Source organism: Macaca mulatta, chromosome 9, assembly GCF_049350105.2.
Source record: "Macaca mulatta isolate MMU2019108-1 chromosome 9, T2T-MMU8v2.0, whole genome shotgun sequence".
Taxonomy (NCBI): Eukaryota; Metazoa; Chordata; class Mammalia; order Primates; family Cercopithecidae; genus Macaca; species Macaca mulatta.
Genome location: NC_133414.1, coordinates 110,503,857 through 110,524,961, shown reverse-complemented (window position 1 = coordinate 110,524,961; position 21,105 = coordinate 110,503,857). Strand labels below are relative to the sequence as shown.

The 21,105-nt window shown below is 44.5% G+C and overlaps 1 protein-coding gene and 1 long non-coding RNA gene across 6 annotated transcripts in view; one reads left to right on the top strand and one right to left on the bottom strand.

Annotated features, from left to right (window-relative positions):
• LOC144331245 (uncharacterized) overlaps positions 1 to 10,526 on the bottom strand; it is a 235,745-nt gene extending 225,219 nt beyond the window's left edge. Inside the window, exon 1 of the long non-coding RNA XR_013398235.1 lies at positions 10,394 to 10,526. This is a non-coding gene — a long non-coding RNA (uncharacterized LOC144331245). The remainder of the gene's footprint in view (positions 1 to 10,393) is intronic.
• The window catches only part of HPSE2 (heparanase 2 (inactive)), a 782,696-nt gene extending 761,852 nt beyond the window's left edge, over positions 1 to 20,844 (top strand). For 4 of the 5 annotated variants that reach the window (XM_077947182.1, XM_077947184.1, XM_077947183.1 and 1 more), the window contains one exon: positions 18,166 to 20,844. In XM_077947182.1, coding sequence (XP_077803308.1) covers positions 18,166 to 18,331 — 166 coding nt within the window. In that variant the 3' untranslated portion in view covers positions 18,332 to 20,844. Of the gene's footprint in view, positions 1 to 15,993; positions 16,064 to 18,165 lie in introns of all 5 variants that reach the window. The other variant, XM_077947181.1, reaches the window with a different exon arrangement.
• The last annotated feature ends 261 nt before the right edge of the window (positions 20,845 to 21,105 follow it).

Genomic DNA, 21,105 nt, shown 5'->3' with positions numbered 1-21,105 from the left:
TACAAATAAGAGTATTCTGCATCTGGAATACACATTCTTCAGGGAATAGCTGAAGGAAATGGGGAAATTTAGTTCAGAGGAGAAAAGTAAGGTAAGTCATGAGGACTTTCTTCAGAGGACTGCCAAGTGAAATTAAACAGTTTTGGCCTAGAACACTCCAAAATGACAGAAAACCAAGGAGTGCAATTTAAAAGAGATAGATTTCACTTCAAAATGAGCTTGTTTTCCAAAGGCTTGCCTGGTCTGACCGAGGTCAGGATAGGCTTTCTCAGGAGGTAGCCTATTAATCAGAGTGTGAGGAGCCATCTCAGAGGTGCTCTAGGATTCCTTCCTCAGTTGGGGGTTGGACAAGGGATTATAGCTTCCCTTTGAGCTCTGAAATTCTATTCTCTTCTGGTCCCCATTCCCCCTGCTTCCTCTTCACTTTTGGAGCCTGTGTTCTCAGTGGTCACCGGCAAAGGCAAGCCACTAAAAGGCCACACAAAGAGGCTCTATGACTAGAGGAAGTGGTGGCAGTATCTGGCTAGTTTTCTTTTCCAGAAAAAATCCAGCTGTGGGTCCCTCCCTCGTCATGTTCCCTGGTTTCTCACCTTTCTCGGAAGAAGATGGCCCCATTCACATCCAGAACAATAGTTCCCATTCTGGATAAGTCAGAGGAGACTTTGAGGGCATCTGCAAAACACAGAATCTACCCATTGCCTTGTGTGATCACAAATAAATAACCACTGTCCTCTAGGGCAGCGGTCCCCAACCTTTTTAGCACCAGGGAGTGGTTTCACGGAAGACAGTTTTTCCACAGACTGTGGGGGTTGGGGGTGATTTGGGGATGAAACTGCTCCACCTCAGATCATTAGGCATTAGATTCTCATAAGGAGTGTGCAACCTAGATCCCTTGCATGTGCAGTTCACAATATGGTTTGCACTCCTATGAGAATCTAGTGATGCTGCTGATCTGACAGGAGTGGAGCTCAGGTGGTAATACTCACCCACCACTCACCTTCTGCTGTGCAGCCCAGTTCCTAACAGGATTGGTCCATGGCCCAGGGATTAGGGAGCCCTGCTCTAGGGAATCATTTGCACCTGATAAATATCTCCAGTGTCTCTCAACAAACAGAGAAGCAACATGAAGTTTGGCCTCACAAGCCAGCTGACATCTAAAATGAAAAGGACTTACCTTTCCAGAGAAAAAGCAAACCAAGAACAGGTGTTAGGTCAGATCCCAGTGTTCTCCCTTATGTGCCTTGTTCAATTCCATTTGGAGGGAAAATATTCCAAAAATTAGGAAAGAGGGAAGCAACTTTCATCACATTGGCTGTTCTGTTCTGACACATTGACCTGAGGGAACCAGCAGATGCTGAGAATCCTGAGATAGAGTGACACTGGGAGGTGATCTGGCTCTCTCCCCCAGCCTTCAGTCTGTGGCCAAGCCATCTGGACTAGAAGACGCCCCACATTTAAAGACCTCTCAGAAAGGGGTGACCACAATTTCAATCCTGTCTGAACACTTAATTTTGTAAGAGCGCTGGGGGCCACTGTACCTATGGCTGTAACTTTATAGATAATGAAAAACTTTAATAGCCATTATCTCATTTAACCTTCTGACAGAACCATGAAGCATATAGAATAATTCTTGCCTCCCTTCCATTTTAGAGTTGAAGACACTGAGTCTTAAAGCACTAAGTGACTTATTCAAGAGTCACACAACTAGTAAGTGAAAAAGCTAGAAGTCCCTAGGATCCAGTTCCCCTGACCCTTACTCTAGTGCACTTTTTTCAACAATGTGCTACAACAACAGTCTGGTACTATAAAATTACAATTACATAGGACAAATATACATATGGATAACTGGACTCTGTCATGATATTATCTGGGTTCATTTCATCATAAGCTCCTTATAGAATGAATATATTTGAAGAGTATGAGGTTACCCAGAAGTTTTCTCCTTCAGGCTAATTCACACCAGTTTCATTAACTTTTCTTCACAAGTCCAGAATTCAGACCCCCCCCCTTTTTTTTTTTAGACAGACTCCCACCCTGTCACCCAGGCTGGAGTGCAGTGGTGTGATCTCAGCTCACTGCAACCTCTGCCCCCCAAATTCAAGCTATTCTCCCATCTCATCCTCCTGAGCAGCTGGGACTAAGGCATGCACCACCACGCCTGGCTAATTTTTGTATTTTTAGTAGAGATGAGGTTCCACCATGTTGGCCAGGCTGGTCTCAAACTTCTGACCTCAGGTGATCCACCTGCCGCAGCCTCCCAAAGTGCTGGATTACAAGCATGAGCCACCATGCCCGGCCTCAGACCCTTTTAAAAGTTCTTCTCTGAGCTACTTCTAAGACTGTCTCCCAATTAGAATTCTAGTAAAAGCACATTTTTTTCTTCCAGCAAAACTGGGGAATTCCCTTCTATTTTTATTATGCTCTTCTCAAACAAAGGGATTATTAAAAACCAGCAATGACTCCAGATTTGTTTAATTTGAGGTATACAAAAATCAATATCACTAGATTATATTCCAACCCCCTATACACAGGCATCTCCAACTGCCTCACACCTAATGGAGCCCATTCTCAGAGGTATATTTCTGAGGGAAAGATGCCAACAAGGGAGGCCTCTGAAGGAAACTGGAAAGTATATATCTTCATCCATTCATCAATTTTTATTGATCCTACTTTGTGTCAGACAAAACTTCTTCCTCTTCGGTGATCTAATTTGCAATGGCTAACTAAAATTTTAAAAGATTTGTGGTCCCATAGCTGTAAGTACTCAAGAGTTCCAAGTAGACAAATTAGGGGGAAATTCTGAATGTAAAGTTCAATGTGAATGTTTCCGATCAGAATGTCCCTTGATCTTTCTGTTGCTAGGCCATATCCTCACCTGGCTTTCAAGAGCTATTTAATATGGGGTTTTTTGGGGTTGTTGGGGAGAGGATGCTGAGATGAATCTCAGAATCTCCTAAAGGAGCTCATCTCTGTTACTAGAAACAGACAACTAACAGGAAGCAGCCTGTGGGTGGTGCCATAAATAGACATGTAAAGTATTTCTGCTTTGGGGCTAATAGGTTCCATATTAATGTTTAAATTTCAGATCTGCATGAGCCTCTCCTTCAACTGAAAAAAATCTCAAGGCTCCTATGAACCAAAAATCTTATTGCCTATTCTGTGAAGAAATGAACATCTTTTTTTTCCTTTTCCACATACTGCTCATTTTTTCCATCTCTCTGGGATATAACTTTTGCTTTGATTTCACCCTCATTAAATCCTATATCAAAGAAAAACATTGGCATCTAACTGCATGCCTTTAGAGAGGTGTCATTTGATGTTAACCAAACAGAATGGTTCTGAAAATACTCAAGTAACTCCCAGGTGCTAAGACTTTAAAAATATCTTCATGTCCCTGTTGGAACAGACCAGATCATATTATGATATTTCATCTCTGGATTCAGAGCTTGGCTAATGTGAAAAATCCTGAGGGGTGAACTGGCCACCACCTGACCTGCCACAATCTCTCACTAATGATACCTGGAAGCACCATGTTTAGTTTCTGGACACAGAGCAGGTAAAAGAAGCTTTTGGAAAAACCTTAACCCCATTAATTCAATACCAAGACTCAGACACTCAAAAACAAAACATGAAGACTTGTTTCTGGGACCAGTAGGCCATTTGTCCATTTATCCCAGCAGATTCGAGACATCTAAGTATTTTAGTTCTGCACTGCTGACATTAGTTGGTACCTAGACTTTTTGAACTCTGGTCAACCAGATGTACTCCCTGCAGGTTTCCATTATCTTCACTTGTCTGGGATCATTTAAATTAGTTTCTTTTAAAAATAAACCGTTCTATGAAAGTTCTGTAGTTAGTAAAAGATGACTTTATAAAGGAAAAATTTCAAAGAACTCATATGGGTCAAGAGGTTTCTTCTATAATATCCCCGACATAAAGCTTTTCAGCTTCTGTTTGATGGGATGGCTCGTCTCAGGAACTGGCTCATGCTAGGACTAGACAGCTCTGATTGTAGGAAAGAACCTCCATGTATTAGGCCAAAGGTGCTTTCTTGCCCTTTCTACTCTTGCTTTGGAAAAAATAAGAAGAGAAAATCTATACCTTCTTCTTTATCAATTTTTCTATATATCTAACCTAAAAACTCTAGTCTGCAAGTTACACACTCTCAGATCCTTCAACCATTCCTCAAATGACCTGGTGTTCAGATTGCCCACCTTGGAATCCATTGAGTTTTAGAATTTTATCTCACAGGATGAACCTTTTCGATTTTCTTTCTCTATTTCTTTCTTTCTTTCTTTCTTTCTTTTTTTCTTTAGACAGTTTCACTCTGTCACCCAGGCTGGAGTGCAGTGGTACAATCTTGGCTCACTGCAACCTCGGCCTCCCTGGTTCAAGGGATTCTCCTGCCTCAGCCTCCTGAGTAGCTGGGATTACAGGTGCATGCCACCACGCCCGGCTAATTTTTGTATTTTCAGTAGAGATGGGGTTCCACCATGTTAGCCAGGCTGGTCTCAAACTCCTGACCTCAGGTGATCTGCCCGCCTTGGCCTCCCACAGTGCTCGGACTATAGGCATGAGCCACTGTGCCTGGCCACCTTTCAAATTTCTTACCTCATCCAAACTTAGTTGAAGAGGTCTGAGATGGAGGAGGAAATATGAACATTTTGTTATTACAATTCATCTCACCAACACAATATAGTAACATTTTTTACATCTTTGAAAACTTCATAATAAAAAAATAGTATTCTTATGTTAATTTCTATTCTTTGAGCATTAATGAGCCCGAAGATTTTTCATATGTTAGTATTATATTGCTTTTATGAACTTTCTATGTCTTTTGCTGTTTTTATATTGGGGTGTTAGTCTGTTTTATTAAGTTTGCTCTAATACAGGTATAAGGCAACTTTCCCCATTGAAATATTTTCTCTACTATTTTATTTGCTATTTTTCTAACTATATAATATTAGGGTATTATCTCGACATACAGAAGTATTCCCTTTTGTATAGTTAAATATGCTTACCTTGTGCTTTCTTCCATTCTACTTATATGTGTATGAATTTATATTCTTGAAATCAGATCAATATGCATCTTTATTTTCTTCCAGATTCTTTTTTGTTTCACTTGTATTCATTTCTTTGATTCACTTGGAATCTGTTTTGATGCATGGTAAAAGGTAAGGAGCCTCAGTGCCTGTAACGTTCAGGCTGAGAGCATGTGAGGAAAGCCGTTAACCCCTGCAGGGCTTCAGATGTTAAAATATCAGGAAAAAATAGGATAATTTTTTACAAAGCAAGACTTACAGTGGACATCTTTGACCTGGAGCAAAAGGCCCCACTGGTGCAGATCAACCACATCAGCTGCAGCCCTTTTGAAAGGCCATTCAGAGCCCCTCAGCAGGAAAGACAAGCTGCAAAGGCTGAGAGCACCGAATGGCAAGAAAGTGCCTGGATCAGGGAGATTTACGAGCTGGCTGTGAGTGAGCAGGAAAGTGGTACTTACTCTAAACACTGACTGCCCCGGTTCAGAAAGGCTGAAACAGACACTGTAAAAAGCAGAAATTTCTATATATATATATATATGATTTTATATATTTATATATATATATATTTATAAAAATACTTATACTTAAGGTTCTGAGGCAGTATATAGAAAAAAGGAAAGAAAAGTAAGTAAGTAGAGAAATGAGCCTCACCAATCTTGTTAATGCAAGCTTACTCATTGAAACCCAGAGGAGTTTGGATTCTTTTAGCCCTTGTGCTAATTTGTGGGTGTTTTGTGGCTCATAAAGAGATAGTAGCTATAATCAATGTTAGCTACATAGGTAAGTATATGCATATCTGAAAACTACAGTGAAGATACTGAATGACACATTCTTCATTCCCTAGTTCCTCTTGCCTGAAGAGACCTTGAACCACTCTCTGTCTATAAGGAGCTCTCTGTGACACAGTCCAGAACTTGAGAGAAATCTAAATGATTTTATAGAAACTGACTTTCAAGAAAAGAAAAAAGTTTTTCTTTTCAGTGTTCAAGAAACACAGCGTTGGTTATCAGTGCTGATGCTTCATCTGATATGTTTCCTAAGTCATCCTGTAAAGTGCTACACATGAACCTCCCTGGTACACACCGAGGAGCAGAATCATCCCACCAAGGTACAAGTGGGAGGGGGCGAGACATTCAGTGAAGCCGTTCCACTGAAATAGCAAAAATGCTCCCTTCTGTCTATGAAGCAAAAACTTGTCTTTGGAAAGTTCACATCTTCCTTTTAGGTTAAAAAAAAGTGTAGCCTCATGACATGGCACTCAAAAAGTAAGAAAATCTCTTTTTATTCAAAATAAATTCAGAATGTAATGGTTAGAAAGATATCTGAGTCCCCTCCACCCCCACCTACAAACATATCCCCGCCCCTTCTTCTACCCAGGGTGTTCAACCTTGGCTGCACTTCCAATTACCTGGGGAGCTTTAAAAACCCCAATGCCCAAGCCACACCCCAAGCCAATTAAACCAAAATCCTTGGGCTGGGACCCAGGCACCAGTATTTGTTAAAGCTCCCCAGGTGATTCAAATATGTGGTCAAGGTTGAGAACCACTATCCCTCTATAAACTGCTAGAACAAGATCCCAGATGATCTGTATCTTCAGTTTTTCCCAGATTATATTCTTCATTCAGGCGCTATGCCATTTTGCCAAAGGTGTGAACATGCCATGAGCCCCTGGGAGTTCTCTGTGACTGAGTGGAAGGAGGAGTGCCGGCTCCCCAAAGGTTTTATTGTTTGTTTTGTTTTAACTCCCAGATTACTAATGTGGCGATCACTGTGCCGATTAGAGGATTATAAAATGCTTTTATATTTTACAGCAACTTGACATCTTAAAACATTAAATGTTTAGGAATCTAGGCTTTTCACTGTTATTTTTTGAGAGTTTTTTGTTTGTTCTCAGATCCAGAATATATTTTCCTCCAGTTCACTCCCAGCAGCTGGAAACTCTCTGCATAGCTGTCCATGAAGGCTGTGGTCTCCCCTCTTCACCTTCACTCACTTATGGACCCTCATTGTAGGCAGGGATTTCCATTCTGTCCCAGGTGACCTAGACGAAACACTTGTAAATGGGCAAGTTAGGGTAGAGCTAACATATTTCTAAACAGTTGATTCTAAAGTGAGAGAGCAGCAGAATATGTGAGCAGTTCTGGCAGACTGAGAAGAAATGGCCCTTGTCTTCTTCTTCCCCTGCACCTTCCAGAGGCTGTGATTTGGTGATGAACAAATGTAAGCCTTGAGGAACTGAAAGTTCTAATCCAGCTTATCCCTACAGTGGGGTCTGGGCCCCAAACTGGTGTTTCTTTGGCTGCTAAGCATCAGGAAGCCCAGGGCACGATGTGGCTCATTCCAGACAAGGGGCCTGGAGCATTAAACTGTGGACCCACTGCCAAAACCAGCAATACCGGTGCAGACTAGCCCTTCCCTGCTTACCCTTGCAACAATGATTCAGAGTCGCCCCACACTTTGCACTTGGATATCTGTGGGATCTGGAACACAGCCTGTACCACCTGAGACATCTTTTTTTCCCTTTTGAGATTATACCAGTACCCCTGATGTCATGAGGAATACTTTCTCAAAAGTATTCCTAATAAAACAGGTATTTATCTCTTTAACATGTGTGTTAAACATAACTAAGCATGTTATGTTTAAAACATGTTAACATGTATGCACACACACACACACCTGCCTTCCTACCTGTCTTCACTCCACCTGTAGACTACTATAAAGGGAATACTTTGCACCCCCATATTGTCTCCTCCAGCTCCACACAATTAAGTCTGGGGAAACCTGGTCCCTCTCTGCAGAGGATACCTTAACTCGGAGATAAAACAGACCACATAAGGGTAAAGATAGGAGATGGGATTATGAGAAAGACAGAGATGAATTCTGACTTGGGACTCTGAAAAGTCCCAGGGCTGAAGGCCATGGAGCTGGAGCTGGAAGGATGTGCCATACTTCTAGGCAACGCTGTAGGAAAGGCAATTTCCAGCACCAGGATGAGCTCACTAAAGGTTTGGAAGTACACAAGTTCAAGGCTCATTTTGTTTGGGAGGTGGCAAATCATCTCATGTGACTGGAATACTGGATGCTTTGTAGGGCAAAGGGAAAGCCCACGAACACATCATCAGGCCAGACTGCAGAAGGCCTTGAAATCCAGACTCAGTCTGATTTTCCTTCCTTCCTGCTCTTTGTGTAATATGTTTATTATGGTGTGTCTGCTCAGGCATTTGCATATTTCAGTGTTTTCTGACTTAGAGGACAAGGAGTAAGTCTGTTGTAATTTAATTGGTACAATGAAAAGAACGATGGAACTATGAATAATGCCCCTTAAACACTACTTGTAAATGTTGACGATGATGGCACCAATTCTTTACGATGGGAGGGGGACATAGTTAACCACATACTGAAGTCTCCATGGTTTTTACAGCGGGTTCCTATTGCGTCCTGTGGTTTGAGTGTGATATGCCTGTGATATGGAGCTTTGAGATGGTTGCAGGATCAAATTTTCTTTCCAAACTTCCCCCAGATGATTCCCTCATCTGCTGGGAGTTAACAATATCATTATAAATCCAGGTTCCTTAGTCAGGCTCTCATCTTGTCTGCCAAGTGTGCTAAGTTATTTTAAGCCATTAGAAGCACATGGTAGAATCCATTATGGTTTGGATCACTATTACACAGACTTGGATAGAATACAGATCAAATCCTGACCCCCAAACCACACTACATCCAGGAACAGCCTATATCCCTAACAACTTGCCTATAAAACCTCCAGCTCTGCTTGTACAAAGGGGTCCTAGTATTTTCTCTGGTCAATGATGCAGAAGCTAGATTAAAACTGCTCACCATTTCAGTGTGTCCCTCAGAGGGTAGGATGGAGGGCAAATAATCTTCTCAGCCTCAAAATGTCTTAGGGACCAGAAACTTCAAATAGGGTATGGGCTGTTGGAAGGCCAAGGGAACAGGACACTATTTTTCCCACTTTCTCTCTCTATCCCTTACAGTCCTCTCTGTTAACAACAGTAGAGGAAGAGATTGGAACATACAACCAGGCATGACTCCTAGAGCGGTTGATTGCGCAGAACTCAACAAGTATTAACTAAACAGCTATCATGGACAAGAAGGCACTGAGCCGCATACTATTGAAAATTAAGAAATGAAAATAAGTCAGTAGCGGACAAAATGACCCAAGCACACAGATAAAATGAGGCTGAGAGGGACACTAAAAGGGAGATGCAGATAATGTGCCGCCCTCCCTTCCAGCTTGTTAGCAGGCAAGGTCCCAAGCAGGAGGCTACCTCTGACGGGGCCTGGAGGGAAGAACAGGCTTTTGAGAGATTCCACCGGATTCCAGGTAGAGCAAAAAGCACATAGAAGAAAAGTTCAGGACACACATGAAAGGAAGTAATCCTCCCCGTGACTCCTGAGGAGTGGGAGCAGCCCAGAGAGGGTCATGCCGGTCTTAGAGCCTTTCCACGAGCCGTGCATGGGGGACCAGGCGACACTACCTGCAGGGGCCCCTTCTGAGCAGCCTTTCTCAGCGTGGTAGCCATCACTCAAGGTAATTTCAGAGGAACCTCCTGTCCAAGCTGCCCCAGATGCACCGTCTCCCCACCGAGCAGGAAAGGGAAGCAAAGCCCCTCTGTCCTCAAACCTGACTGGGCCTCCTCCGGGCTCTAACCTGCCCCTGACCTGGAGAAGGGCAGGGCAGCTGCACATACCAGCTTCCTCACTCAGCGAGGGGGCCTGGGAGCCTGCAAAGCACAAACAGGTGCGGGGCCGACCCGACTGGCGGCCGGGGACCCGGAGCCCGGGAGAGCCCGGCGCCGAGTCGTGCGGGCGCCGCAGACCCCGCACCTGCGCCGGGACCCCCCTCTCTGCACGCTGGCCGGGAGGCCGGCACCCCTGCAGGAATTGCAGCCCGGTTTCGCACGTTTCCTTAATATTAGGCCACATTCCAGGTGGGACCCCTGCCAACGGGACCGCAACGAAGTTCTGGTTGGGATGTGATTGATTCTGTGATTTGTTCCTCCGGGAGGCCAAGCGCCGGGCACATCTCCTGGCCTTCCCGGGATTGGAGTGCAGGATTTGGAGGCAGGCGGACGTATTCCGGCTCCCTGGGAGCCACCGCGAAGGCACTGTCCTGGTACCATTGTGTAGGACAAGAGTGACCTCTAGTGGCCCCTAGGAAAGCACACTGGAGGAAAGAGAGCTGCTAACCCAGGCGCAGTCCCATACAAACACACAGCCGGACTTATTCTCTCCCCTGCCCCTCCTCCTTTCTCTCCCCCTTCCCTCTCTCCCTCTCTCTCATCATTTAACAATCCAGAAACTGAGGCCAGAATCGGCTGGTCACATACCTAGACCTGCACACTTCATGTCCCAAGCCTGGACTCAAACGGGTTTCTGGTCTTCCAGTCCAGTGTCTTTCCTTCTAGGTAGTAGTCTTTTGCCCAAGTGTTTATATCCAATGTGTCTTTTATTGACGCCTCCTGTGTGAGTGGGCGGACAGGAGAGTGACGGATGAGTAAGACACGTGGGCTTCCTATCTAGTGGAGAGACTGACAAGCAATCAGCTCAGCGGTCACAATACTGTGTGACAGGAGCTGAGATCCGAGAAGTACTGGGTCCTGTGGGAGCACCCCTGACTTGAAGGACAAGTAAGAGTTAGCCAGGAGAAGGAAGCTGGAAGGGAGGAGGAGGGCATATGGAGAAAGGTCCAGGTAGAAGGAAACCGCGTGCAAAACTCTGCGCTTAGGGCGAAATTAGAGAAATGGCCCGAAAGAATGAAAGGAGGTGGAGGTGGAAGGGATCTGGAAGGGGCAGGAGCTAGAGCGAGCCTCTCGGCGTCTGGAGAAGTAGATAATAGGGCCTGTGCATGGGAACTTCAGACAATGTTCTAAGATCAGCAGGAAGCCACTGAATATTTAGACAGGTGAATGTCATGATCAGATTTCTGTTTATGCAGGATCACTCTGGGTTTGGCATTAAACTTTGCCTCAGGCTAGCTGTTAGTCATAGGCAACCCAACTGAAAAACGGTTAAGCCAGAAGGGATCTTAGGGTTCATCCGACCTCACCCCTCACCTTACAGTTGGAGAAACTAGGCTCAGAGAAGGCAAATGTTCTGAAAGTGGGTGAGACAGAACCGATTTTCTTCACTTTTCTTTTCCTTTCTTTTTTTTTTTTTTTTGAGACAGAGTCTCGCTCTGTTGCCAGGCTGGAGTGCAGTGGTGCAATCTCAGCTCACTGCAACCTCCACCTCCCTGGTTCAAGCGATTCTCCTGCCTCAGCCTCCTAAGTAGCTGGGATTACAGGCGCACACCACCACACCTGGTTAATTTTGTGTTTTTAGTAGGGATGGGGTTTCACCATGTTGGTCAGGCTGATCTGGAACTCCTGACCTTGTGATCCGCCTGCCTCAGCCTCCCAAAGTGCTGGGATTACAGGTGTGAACCACCGCACCTGGCCAGAACCAATTTTCTTTAAGTCCCTTCACCTCCCACTCAAGGCCCCAAAATATGCCAGCCTGAACTACACAGCAGCTCCCAAGACTGCTCATGATAAAACACGTAATTCCCCACTAAAGTTCCCCGCTGGCCAGACTGTAGTCCAGAAAATTATCTTCAAGCTTTAAAAAGGACATGCTCGTTAGACTTACTTCCCTGACACCTCAGAACAGTTGAAACCTTGCTTAAATATCCATGGCTATCGAGAACAGTGATAAGACATGAAGACCAGAGACTGTAGTCAGGTAGGCAGAGGGTAGCGGGGAAGTGACTGGGCCAAGGGTCTCCTGGCTCCCATGGAGACCTGGGGAGCAGAGGGCTTGACTCCAAATTGACACATTGAATCCCATTTTAAATAACATTCAAAATTAATAAAACAAGTTTAGAAATTGGAAAGTAACTTAGACTTTGTAAAAACAGATGGTGATAAAATGCAGTTGTCCTAATATTTGGATAATTTAAATACCCTCAGCAGTTCAGGCAAGCTAGGGAATTAAGAGAAATAGTTCAACCCAGGCTGGATCATTCAGCATTTGATTTGAAAAGTCACGGGCCAGTTAGGAGGTCTCAGAATATGATGAAAATATGATAAGGACGGTTTTCAAAGAAAGAAACACAATCCTGGTGAACGCCAGCTGGAACTGGAGAAATAACATGAAATAGTAGCAAGAGGTGGCCAGGAAGCCAGGATGTGAGACCTAGCTTAGCCACTTATTAACCACATGACCTTGTCCAGGCCACTTAACCTCTCTAACCTTGTCCCCATAGTAAAGTTACAATAATAGTAATACTGGCCTGTGTATCTCCTGGGGCTCTTTAGCAATCACATGTGACAAGGGAGGCCAGATAAGGCTATGGTTAAGGGTGTCAGTGCAAATCTCAGCTGTACCACTCATTGGCTGTATGGCTTAGGTGAGTTTTAGACCCCTCTAAACTTTGATTTGCTCATCTGTAATACGGGAATGCTAACACCTGCCTCAGTTGTTGTAAGGACTAAATGAGATAGTCAAAATAAATCATAGCGTAGTGCCTTTGCATAAATAGTGCTGCATAATTGGTGAATTTTGTCATTAATGTGATTATGTTTACAAGCTTACAAGCTGTTCAGTGTATATAAATGAAAGATTATTGTTATATTTAGCATGATATGACTTTGCTGGGTAAGAAGATAAATATTAAAAGAAAAATATAAGCTGAAAGAATAGAATGGAAATGATAAAGCACATGGCCCATCTTTATAATGAAGGGACTTTGTGGATGAGGACATATGAGGACTCAAGGTCTCACAAAACCTTATTCACAAAACCTTATGCTCATTTAGCTAAGAGATGGTCGCATAGATCTTTTTTAAGGATAGAAAACACTGGCGATGATCAATGGTCTTATGTCAGGTTGGGATAAGGTATCTAGTGAGTGACTGAGAGAATCAGTGATAATTCAGATCTTATCTAACATCTCCACAAGCCACCGAGAGCAAGAGTAATTGGCACATTAATGAAATCTGTAAACACACTCAGCAAACCTCCAGGGAGTCTCTTTAGAGGTGGAGAAACTCAATCCAGGAAGATCAGAAATAATGCAAAAGAACCTCAAAAGCCCATTCACTTGCTCAGAAAATATTTCACCCCTACTCTGTGCCAAGCACCTCTTTAGGCACTGAGGATTCATAGCCCAGAGAGGGATCAAACAAGTAACTCACTATAATAAGGGCCACAGTTAGAAGTAACTTTGGAGTGCTAAGAGAGTCCAGAGGTGGGACTCCAAACCCAACCTAGGGGTCAGAGAAGGTTCTCCAGAGGAGGCAACACCTACACAGACTCTGCAAGGATCCACTGCAGTTAGTCTGGCAGAGGACAGCTGGAGGGAGCACCACACACAATGACACAACGACTCAGAAGCAAAACTGCAAGTCATTTAATTTGGTCATACTAGGGCACGGGGGCTGGGCCTGTTCAAGCATGCGGGTTCCTTTTAAGTGTCAACAAATGTCATGGCCTTCCACATTATAGTAATTGTCCTTTTAAAATCTATTTCTTAAAAAGTATATGATACCCTCTTCTCCCAAAAAAATCTATTGGGAATTGAAGAACAGTTTTAAATGAACTTATGTTTTAATCCCAAAACTGCTGACTAGCATTTACATTTGAAAAATATTTTCTTTTTTTTTTTTTTTTTTTTTTTGAGACAGAGTCTCACATTGTCGCCCAGGCTGGAGTGCAGTGGTGCAATCTCGGCTCACTGCAACCTCTGCATTCCGGATTCAAGCAATTCTTCTGCCTCAGCCTCCTGAGTAGCTGGGATTACAGGTGTGTGCCACCACACCCGGCTAATTTTTGTATTTTTGGTAGAGACAGTTTCACCATGTTGGTCCAGCTGGTCTGAAACTCCTGACCTCGTGATCCACCCACCTCAGCCTCCCAAAATGCTAGGATTACAGGCATGAGTCACTGCACCTGGCCTGAAAAATATATTCCACCTTTTTGTTATTTTGGAGACAGGGTCTCGCTGTGTCACCCAGACTGGTGTGCAGTGGTGCAATCTCAGCTCACTGCAGTCTCAACCTCCTGGGTTCAAGCAATCCTCCCACCTCAGCCTCCCAAGTGGCTGGGACTACAGGCATGTACCACCACACCCATCTAATTTTGTTTATTTTTTTGTAGAGATGGGGTCTCACTATGTTGCCCAGGCTAATCTCAAACTCCTGCACTCAAGTGATCCTCCTGCCTCAGCCTCCCAAAGTGCTGGGATTACAGGCATGAGCCACCACACCAGCCTACTATACTTTTAAATGAACTTGTGTATTTCAGTCCCAACAATATCTACTTATATTTTCATTGAGTAATATTTACCTCATCTCTGTGAAAGACATAATTTTTCAATCTTCATCTTTGTGTATGCATTTATTAATGAAATTCTTACAATAACTGGCAACTTCCTACCAACACCCACTCCCAGAGGTCTGCGATCCACAGTGAGCATTGGAGAGGGGCCTGGCGGGATCTGAGACTGGAGAGGTAGCTGGAGCTGGGTGTCATTGTTCGCAATAAAGTGTAAGGGAAGGGGAGTGTTGGCAAGTTTGAAGCAGTGCAGCGACAACAGATAGCTGTCAGCAATGCGGCCCAGAGATAGGTTAGGAGGCGAGTTCTGAACTAAAAACATAGCAGTGAATGGAGGAAAAGGAGCAGATTTGAAAAACATCATAAGGTCGAATTATTTTAACGTAGTTACCCTACACATGGGCATTGGGGGAGAAGTCTCAGAAGACTCCCAGCTTTCTGGCTAGGGTAATTTAATAAATGGCGATGTCATCACAAAGATTAAAAAAAGAATAAAAGCAGAGATAAGGACAGAGTTTGAGGAGAAGATTTTGAATTTGGACCTAGTGACTTTGAAATTCATGTGTACAGCCAAGTGGAGATACACAAGTTCATAGAATGTAGGGTAGAGACACAGGCTTGGGGAGCATCAGCATGTGGATAGTAACCGAAGTCATGGGTGGGAGTAGCAGCACTGCGGGAGGAGTGCAGAGTGTGGGGAGGGAAGAGTCCAGGGACAAAACACTGGGAACCCTGGCATCTGAGAAGCAGGCAGAGGGGAACGGCTCCCTCTCAAAAGGAAACAGCATCCAGAAATGGAGAAAAACAGAGAGAAATATCATGGGAGCCAAGGGGACAGAGGGTTTTGAGAATGGAGCCTTGCAAAGTGTCAGTACCACAGAGCAGTCAGGTATGATAAAGACCAAAAAGTGCATCTGTCCACAATGACATTAAAAAGAATAACAACAACAGGTCAGACATGGTGGCTCACACCTGTAATCCCAGCATTTTGGGAGGCCAAGGCGGGTGGATCACTTGAGGTCAGGAGTTTGAGACCAGCCTGGACAACATGGTGAAACCCAGTCTTTACTAAAAATACGAAAATTAGCCAGGTGTGGTGGCACATGCCTGTAGTCCCAGCTACTCGGGAGGACGAGGCAGGAGAGTCGCTTGAACCCAGGAGGCATAAGTTGCAGTGAGCCAAGAATGTGCCACTGCACTCCAGCCTGGGTGACAGATCGAGACTCCGTCTCAAAAAAATAAATAAATAAAAAGAATAAGAATAACAACAACAAAAACATCATATCTTAAGTATGTGGCTCATTATGCTTTCAAAGCACTTTCATATTTCTTATTTCATTTATTTGGTGTTACAGCCTATATAACGTTCTTACAGATGCAAAAGCAACAGGGCAGGGAGGTTAGGGGATTTGCCAAAGCCATCTAGCTAGTTAGCGACTTGGCTCCTGGAATTACAGATTTCGGTGGAGAATCTTCACCATGCTTCCTGGTTCTACTCTTAGCTTTTTAACCAACCAATAAAGAAACCAGAATAGGGCCTGTCCCAGGATAACTACTCCTTATTAGTATAGATTGTTAAAGGTTTGCTTATCACACATTGTTTTTCACTCCCCAGAACCCAAAGATGTCAATACTCTGGGATCATCTGAACCTAAAAGGGCATTACCTAATTCTTCAGAAGAAAGGTTTGCACCGAATTCTGTGTATGGGAGAAACCACTGAAGGTTTTCGAGCAGAGATTTGATATAAATTTGAGTATGCCTTAGAAAGATTAATCAGTATTATTGAACTTGTATTTGACTCTGCTTATGTCTGGGTGATAAATATTCACAGCACCTGAAACAAAATAATGAAAATACACTGTGAAGACCCAGCTGGGCTTCTTTTGTAACTTAACTGAACCACTCTCCTCACCCTGCCTTCCACTCCAGTGAGTAGGCTGTCTTCACTAGAGAGGGTCACTTCTCATATTTGGAAGCAAAAGCTCCTTGCATATCTGATGCAGTCAACACTGACCTTCAGATCTCAATTCTCCCATCCCCACGCCTTCCAGAGGCGGGCCTCGCTCTCCATACAGGAGCCTCCTACACACTTATTCACTCAGTCATTCTAGCAAGAGAAGGGGGCCTGCTCCCTCTGGCCTAAGTTTGGACCTAGCCCAAACTTAGCCGTGTGGGGCCAGGCCTGGATCTCTTCTCTGCCTAGCTCTCCACTGGGAGCAATTTACAACACACTTATCTCGGGGAATTCACTGCTCTATTGGGCATGGGTCTGATTATCTCTCTCTAACCTTGTCTATCACTCATACCACAAAGAAACACTAAACAAAGACCTTTATAGCAATTTATAACATTTTATTCTCTTTACAGCTCAGATGATATCACAGCAATGTTATCACACTGGAGGTTGGGCAAGGCCCAGAAACCGTCATCACTATGCAATGTTGATTTGCTGAGGGTGACTCACCATCTTATTTCCAGCTGGTGGCCTGTTTCTGGCCTTTCCTATTGACCCATAAAACTAAGCTTCCACCTGGGTGCATGGCTGTCAGAAACAGCTGTAACATTATCAGGATTCTGGTACCAGATGTCAAGGATAGGTGGCATTTCCCTCTCATCCGGCATAAGATGAGTGGTTTCTCTTTTCTCAGTTTGCTATGTATGTGGTCCACCTTTTCAGGGTGAAAGTGGCTGGCTATACAGAAAGAATAAAAGCAAGATAGGCGAATTGTGATCACAAGTGCCTACTTTATCACCTACTTTGCTGTTTTGCTAAATGGAAACATCTGTTAATATTAAATATGAAAACTCTTTCTTTTTTTTTTTTTTTTTGAGACAGAGTTTCTCTCTGTCACCCAGAATGGAGTACAGTGGTGTAATCTTGGCTCACTGCAGCCTCAACCTCCCAGGCTCAGGTGATCCTCCCTACTTCAAATTCCTAAGTAGCCACCATGCCAGGCTAATTTTGCTTTTATTTTGTTTGTAGAAATGGGGTCTCGCTATGTTGCTTAGGCTGGTCTCAAACTCCTGGACTCAAGCGATCCTCCCTCTTCGGCCTCCCAAAGTGCTGGGATTACAGGCATGAGCCACTGCGCCCAGCCAAAACTCATTCTTAAATTAGAAAAAGTAGAGTTTTGCAGTGAGCCGAGATCGTGCCACTGCACTCCAGCCTGGGAGACAGAGCGAGACTCTGTCTCAAAAAAAAAGAAAAAGTAGAGTTGTTACCTATGTCTCTGTCTCCCTTCTGTATAACCCTAGACAAGCAAGGTTATCTCATCTGTCAAGTAAATTAATGAGATATGAATTATATAGATTTCTGAAGTCATCTTAAGCCCATGTATCATTCCACAGGTAAAAACTCTTTAGGTGAAAAAGTCAAACTGTGCTGATATTGTGATTTTAAAAAGATAGGAACGAAGCATTACAGTCTCTGCGTCACAGACTTCTCACTTCTCTAGATGTGTCTCTGGAGGTAGACTACCTGGGCTCAAACCCTGGACCTTCAAGCTGTGTGACTTAGGGCAAGTCACCTAGCCACTCTAAATGAAATGGGGATAATGATATTAATAGTTCCTTACCTCGGGGGGCGGGGAATGGGGGGTTGTTGGGATGTTTGAATGAGTTATTAAAGTAAAGCACCTAGGTCAGAATCTAGGGCATAGCCAGTGCCAATAAGTGTTAGCTGTATGTGTGTATCAGACACTGCCAGGCCATCTGGGGCTAGGCTTTGTTGCAATGGCTCCCTTATAATGCAATAATGAGTCCCATACTGTTTTTCCTCACTGTAGGTCAGTGCAACTGAATGGCCAGCCCTTAGTGATGGTGGACGACGGGACCCTCCCAGAATTGAAGCCCCGCCCCCTTCGGGCCGGCCGGACATTGGTCATCCCTCCAGTCACCATGGGCTTTTATGTGGTCAAGAATGTCAATGCTTTGGCCTGCCGCTACCGATAAGCTATCCTAACACTCACGGCTACCAGTGGGCCCGCTGGGCCGCTTCCACTCCTCCACTCCAATAGTATCCTCTGTTTTCAGACATCTTAGCAACCAGCCCCTGCTGCCCCATCCTGCTGGAATCAACACAGACTTGCTCTTCAAAGAGACTAAATGTCATAGCGTGATCTTAGCCTAGGTAGGCCACATTCATCCCACAGGAAAACGTAGACATCACCTGTACCTATATAAGGATAAAGGCATGTGTATAGAGCAGAATGTTTCCCTTCATGTGCACTATGAAAACGAGCTGACAGCACACTCCCAGGAGAAATGTTTCCAGACAACTCCCCATGATCCTGTCACACAGCTTTTGAACCACAAACCCAAACCTTAGCCTGCTGCTGCTGCTGCCCTCAGAGAAAGATGAGGAAGGAAAAATCCTGGGTGGACCAGCAAAAACCCATCCTCTCCCACCTCCTTCTTCTCTGCCTCTTTCTTGCTGCTGCCCTGAGTTTTTTGACACATCTCTTTCCATAGGGGAGCAATGGGTGCGTCAGCCCTGGCCTGCTGGGAGGGCTGTTTATGTGATTTCTTGGCTGATGCATGAGCGTGTGCATCTGGGTTCCTGACAGTGGCATCCATCATGGGCAATTCCTCTGGGAAGTGGGTGCTTCAAAAGTAAAATTACAATCACACCCCAGATTTGGTAAGAAGGTTCTATTGCTCTGTGAATCCAGATTCCCCCAGAGTTGTAATGGGAGTCAAGTAACAATATTCATTGAGTAGAGAGCAGCTTACTAGGCACAACAAAAAGCAATCATCATTCTTCATATTGCTATGAGGGAGAGAGTTTGAGTACAAAGAGAAAGCGTACTGAAACATCAGGTACACAGATGCACACACGCGCGCGCACACACACACCCCCCAACTGGACAAAGCAAATTAGACCTCCCCCAAATTAAGAGAATATTAGGGGCTCTGTAGGGTAAGCCCTTAATTGTTTGATTAACTCAAATCATTATTTTAAAAAAAGAAGAAAAAGGTGTGAATCAAAGGTCATCACTGGAAGACACAACTGAATCTAACCTTTTTGCCTCTTCCCAGGTAGCCTATTTGAGCTAGAATAAAACTTTGTTAGCCATTTTGGGAGAGAATGGGGAATCTAGAGGATGAAGATCTGGTCAAAACTATGGAATGGTAGGTAGGAGGCTTCTGAGTTGGGCCAGTGTGAAGTGGGGGATGAGGACCTTCTATATGATTCAAGGGGCATGAGAGTCTTTGCCAAAGAGCTACAGCTGAAATGACCTTCTTTTCTGTGGATGTGCTTTTCTTTCTCAGGATAAATGACAGGAATGATGCTTTTGTTAGAAGGAGGAGAGATTTGACACTGTTCCAAGTGAGACGGTGATAGAATTTCTGCTGTTTGTGAAAGGACAGGAATGGGGGTGGGGGCAAGGCAGGGTTGCCGAGGGCAGAGGCTAGGGAGGCTGCCTAAGATGCACACGGAGTTAAGGATTTGGGCCAAGTCTGCAAAGTGAGAGATGAAAGGGAAATTAGACCAAAGAGGAGGGAGAGAATTCTGAGCTTGGAGAACTGGGGATTTGGGAGAGGGAAGCTGACTGTCTAATTCCAGGAAGCGAGGGGACATGCTTATCACTAAGCACAGGAAGAACGGCATACAGGAGATGTACTACAGCGAGCAAGAAGGGGAGAGCCCGAGGACCAGGCTGCACCAGGTCAGTGGCTGTGCTCAGCACGGAAGCAACTGGAGAGACAGGGGCCGACCGTGAGACTGCCCTGCGAGGCTGCCCAGAAGGGGCCCCTTTCTCTGGGACCAGGCACCTCCCACTGAGGCTTCAGCTCTGAGAGGGCAGGAAAGTGAAGTGCTGAGACAGGGGGCAGGGCAGGGGATAGAAAACAGGAGAAAGAAGAAACAGATTGACAAGCCAAAGTGAGGGAAAGAGGAAAATAGAAATGAGACTAAAAGGTTGTTCCCCCCAACTGTTAACAATGTGTGCAGATATCAACATCTCTTCTACATACTGGTACAGGTGCAACTGCAGGGCCCCCTGATATAACAAGAGTAACCAGAGGTCCCTAAGGACCTGGCCTTGGGGACCTATGGTTTGCTTTGCATCCATAGTAACCCCATGATAAAGGGGCTGCTATTGTTATCCCCATTTTTCCTACCAGGCATGGAGGGGATCCATGGCTTGCCCAGGGGCACCCAGGGGAATGGGTTGCTGAGTGTGAAATAATCCAGAGCCTGCCCACTCAACCACAAGGCTCAGCGGCTCCGCGGGTCCAGACAGCTCCTTCACATCTGTGTAGGTCCTGCTCATTCAGAACAGCCAGAACCCCACTCAGACACTTTCTGTAAATAAGTGTTGATTTTTTTTTTTTTACTAAACCTTGCAGAATATGGGTAATTCCTGCTTCTTTTATCTTTCTCTGTGTATTAAATGCTGCTCCCACGAGGTTTAAGTTTTGTTTATTTTTTAGTTAATAAAAGGAAGAGGGAATTACTGAAATTTATCTCTGGAGTCCTGCAATTCTAACTTTGCAACTGTTTCACAGAGGAAATATGTGCATTGTTCAAAGGATACCAGAGAAACTCACTGTAAAACCACATTCCGTAGAAACACCTGGGTTTTTTCTCTTGGAGGGGCGGCGGCTGCTCCTCACAGGGATTCCCATATCACAGCCACCCGCAAAAGACAGCCTGTGGCAAAACTCAGCATCACAATGCACTTCAAGGGAGCAGGTTGCCAGCTGGGAGCATGGACAAAAGC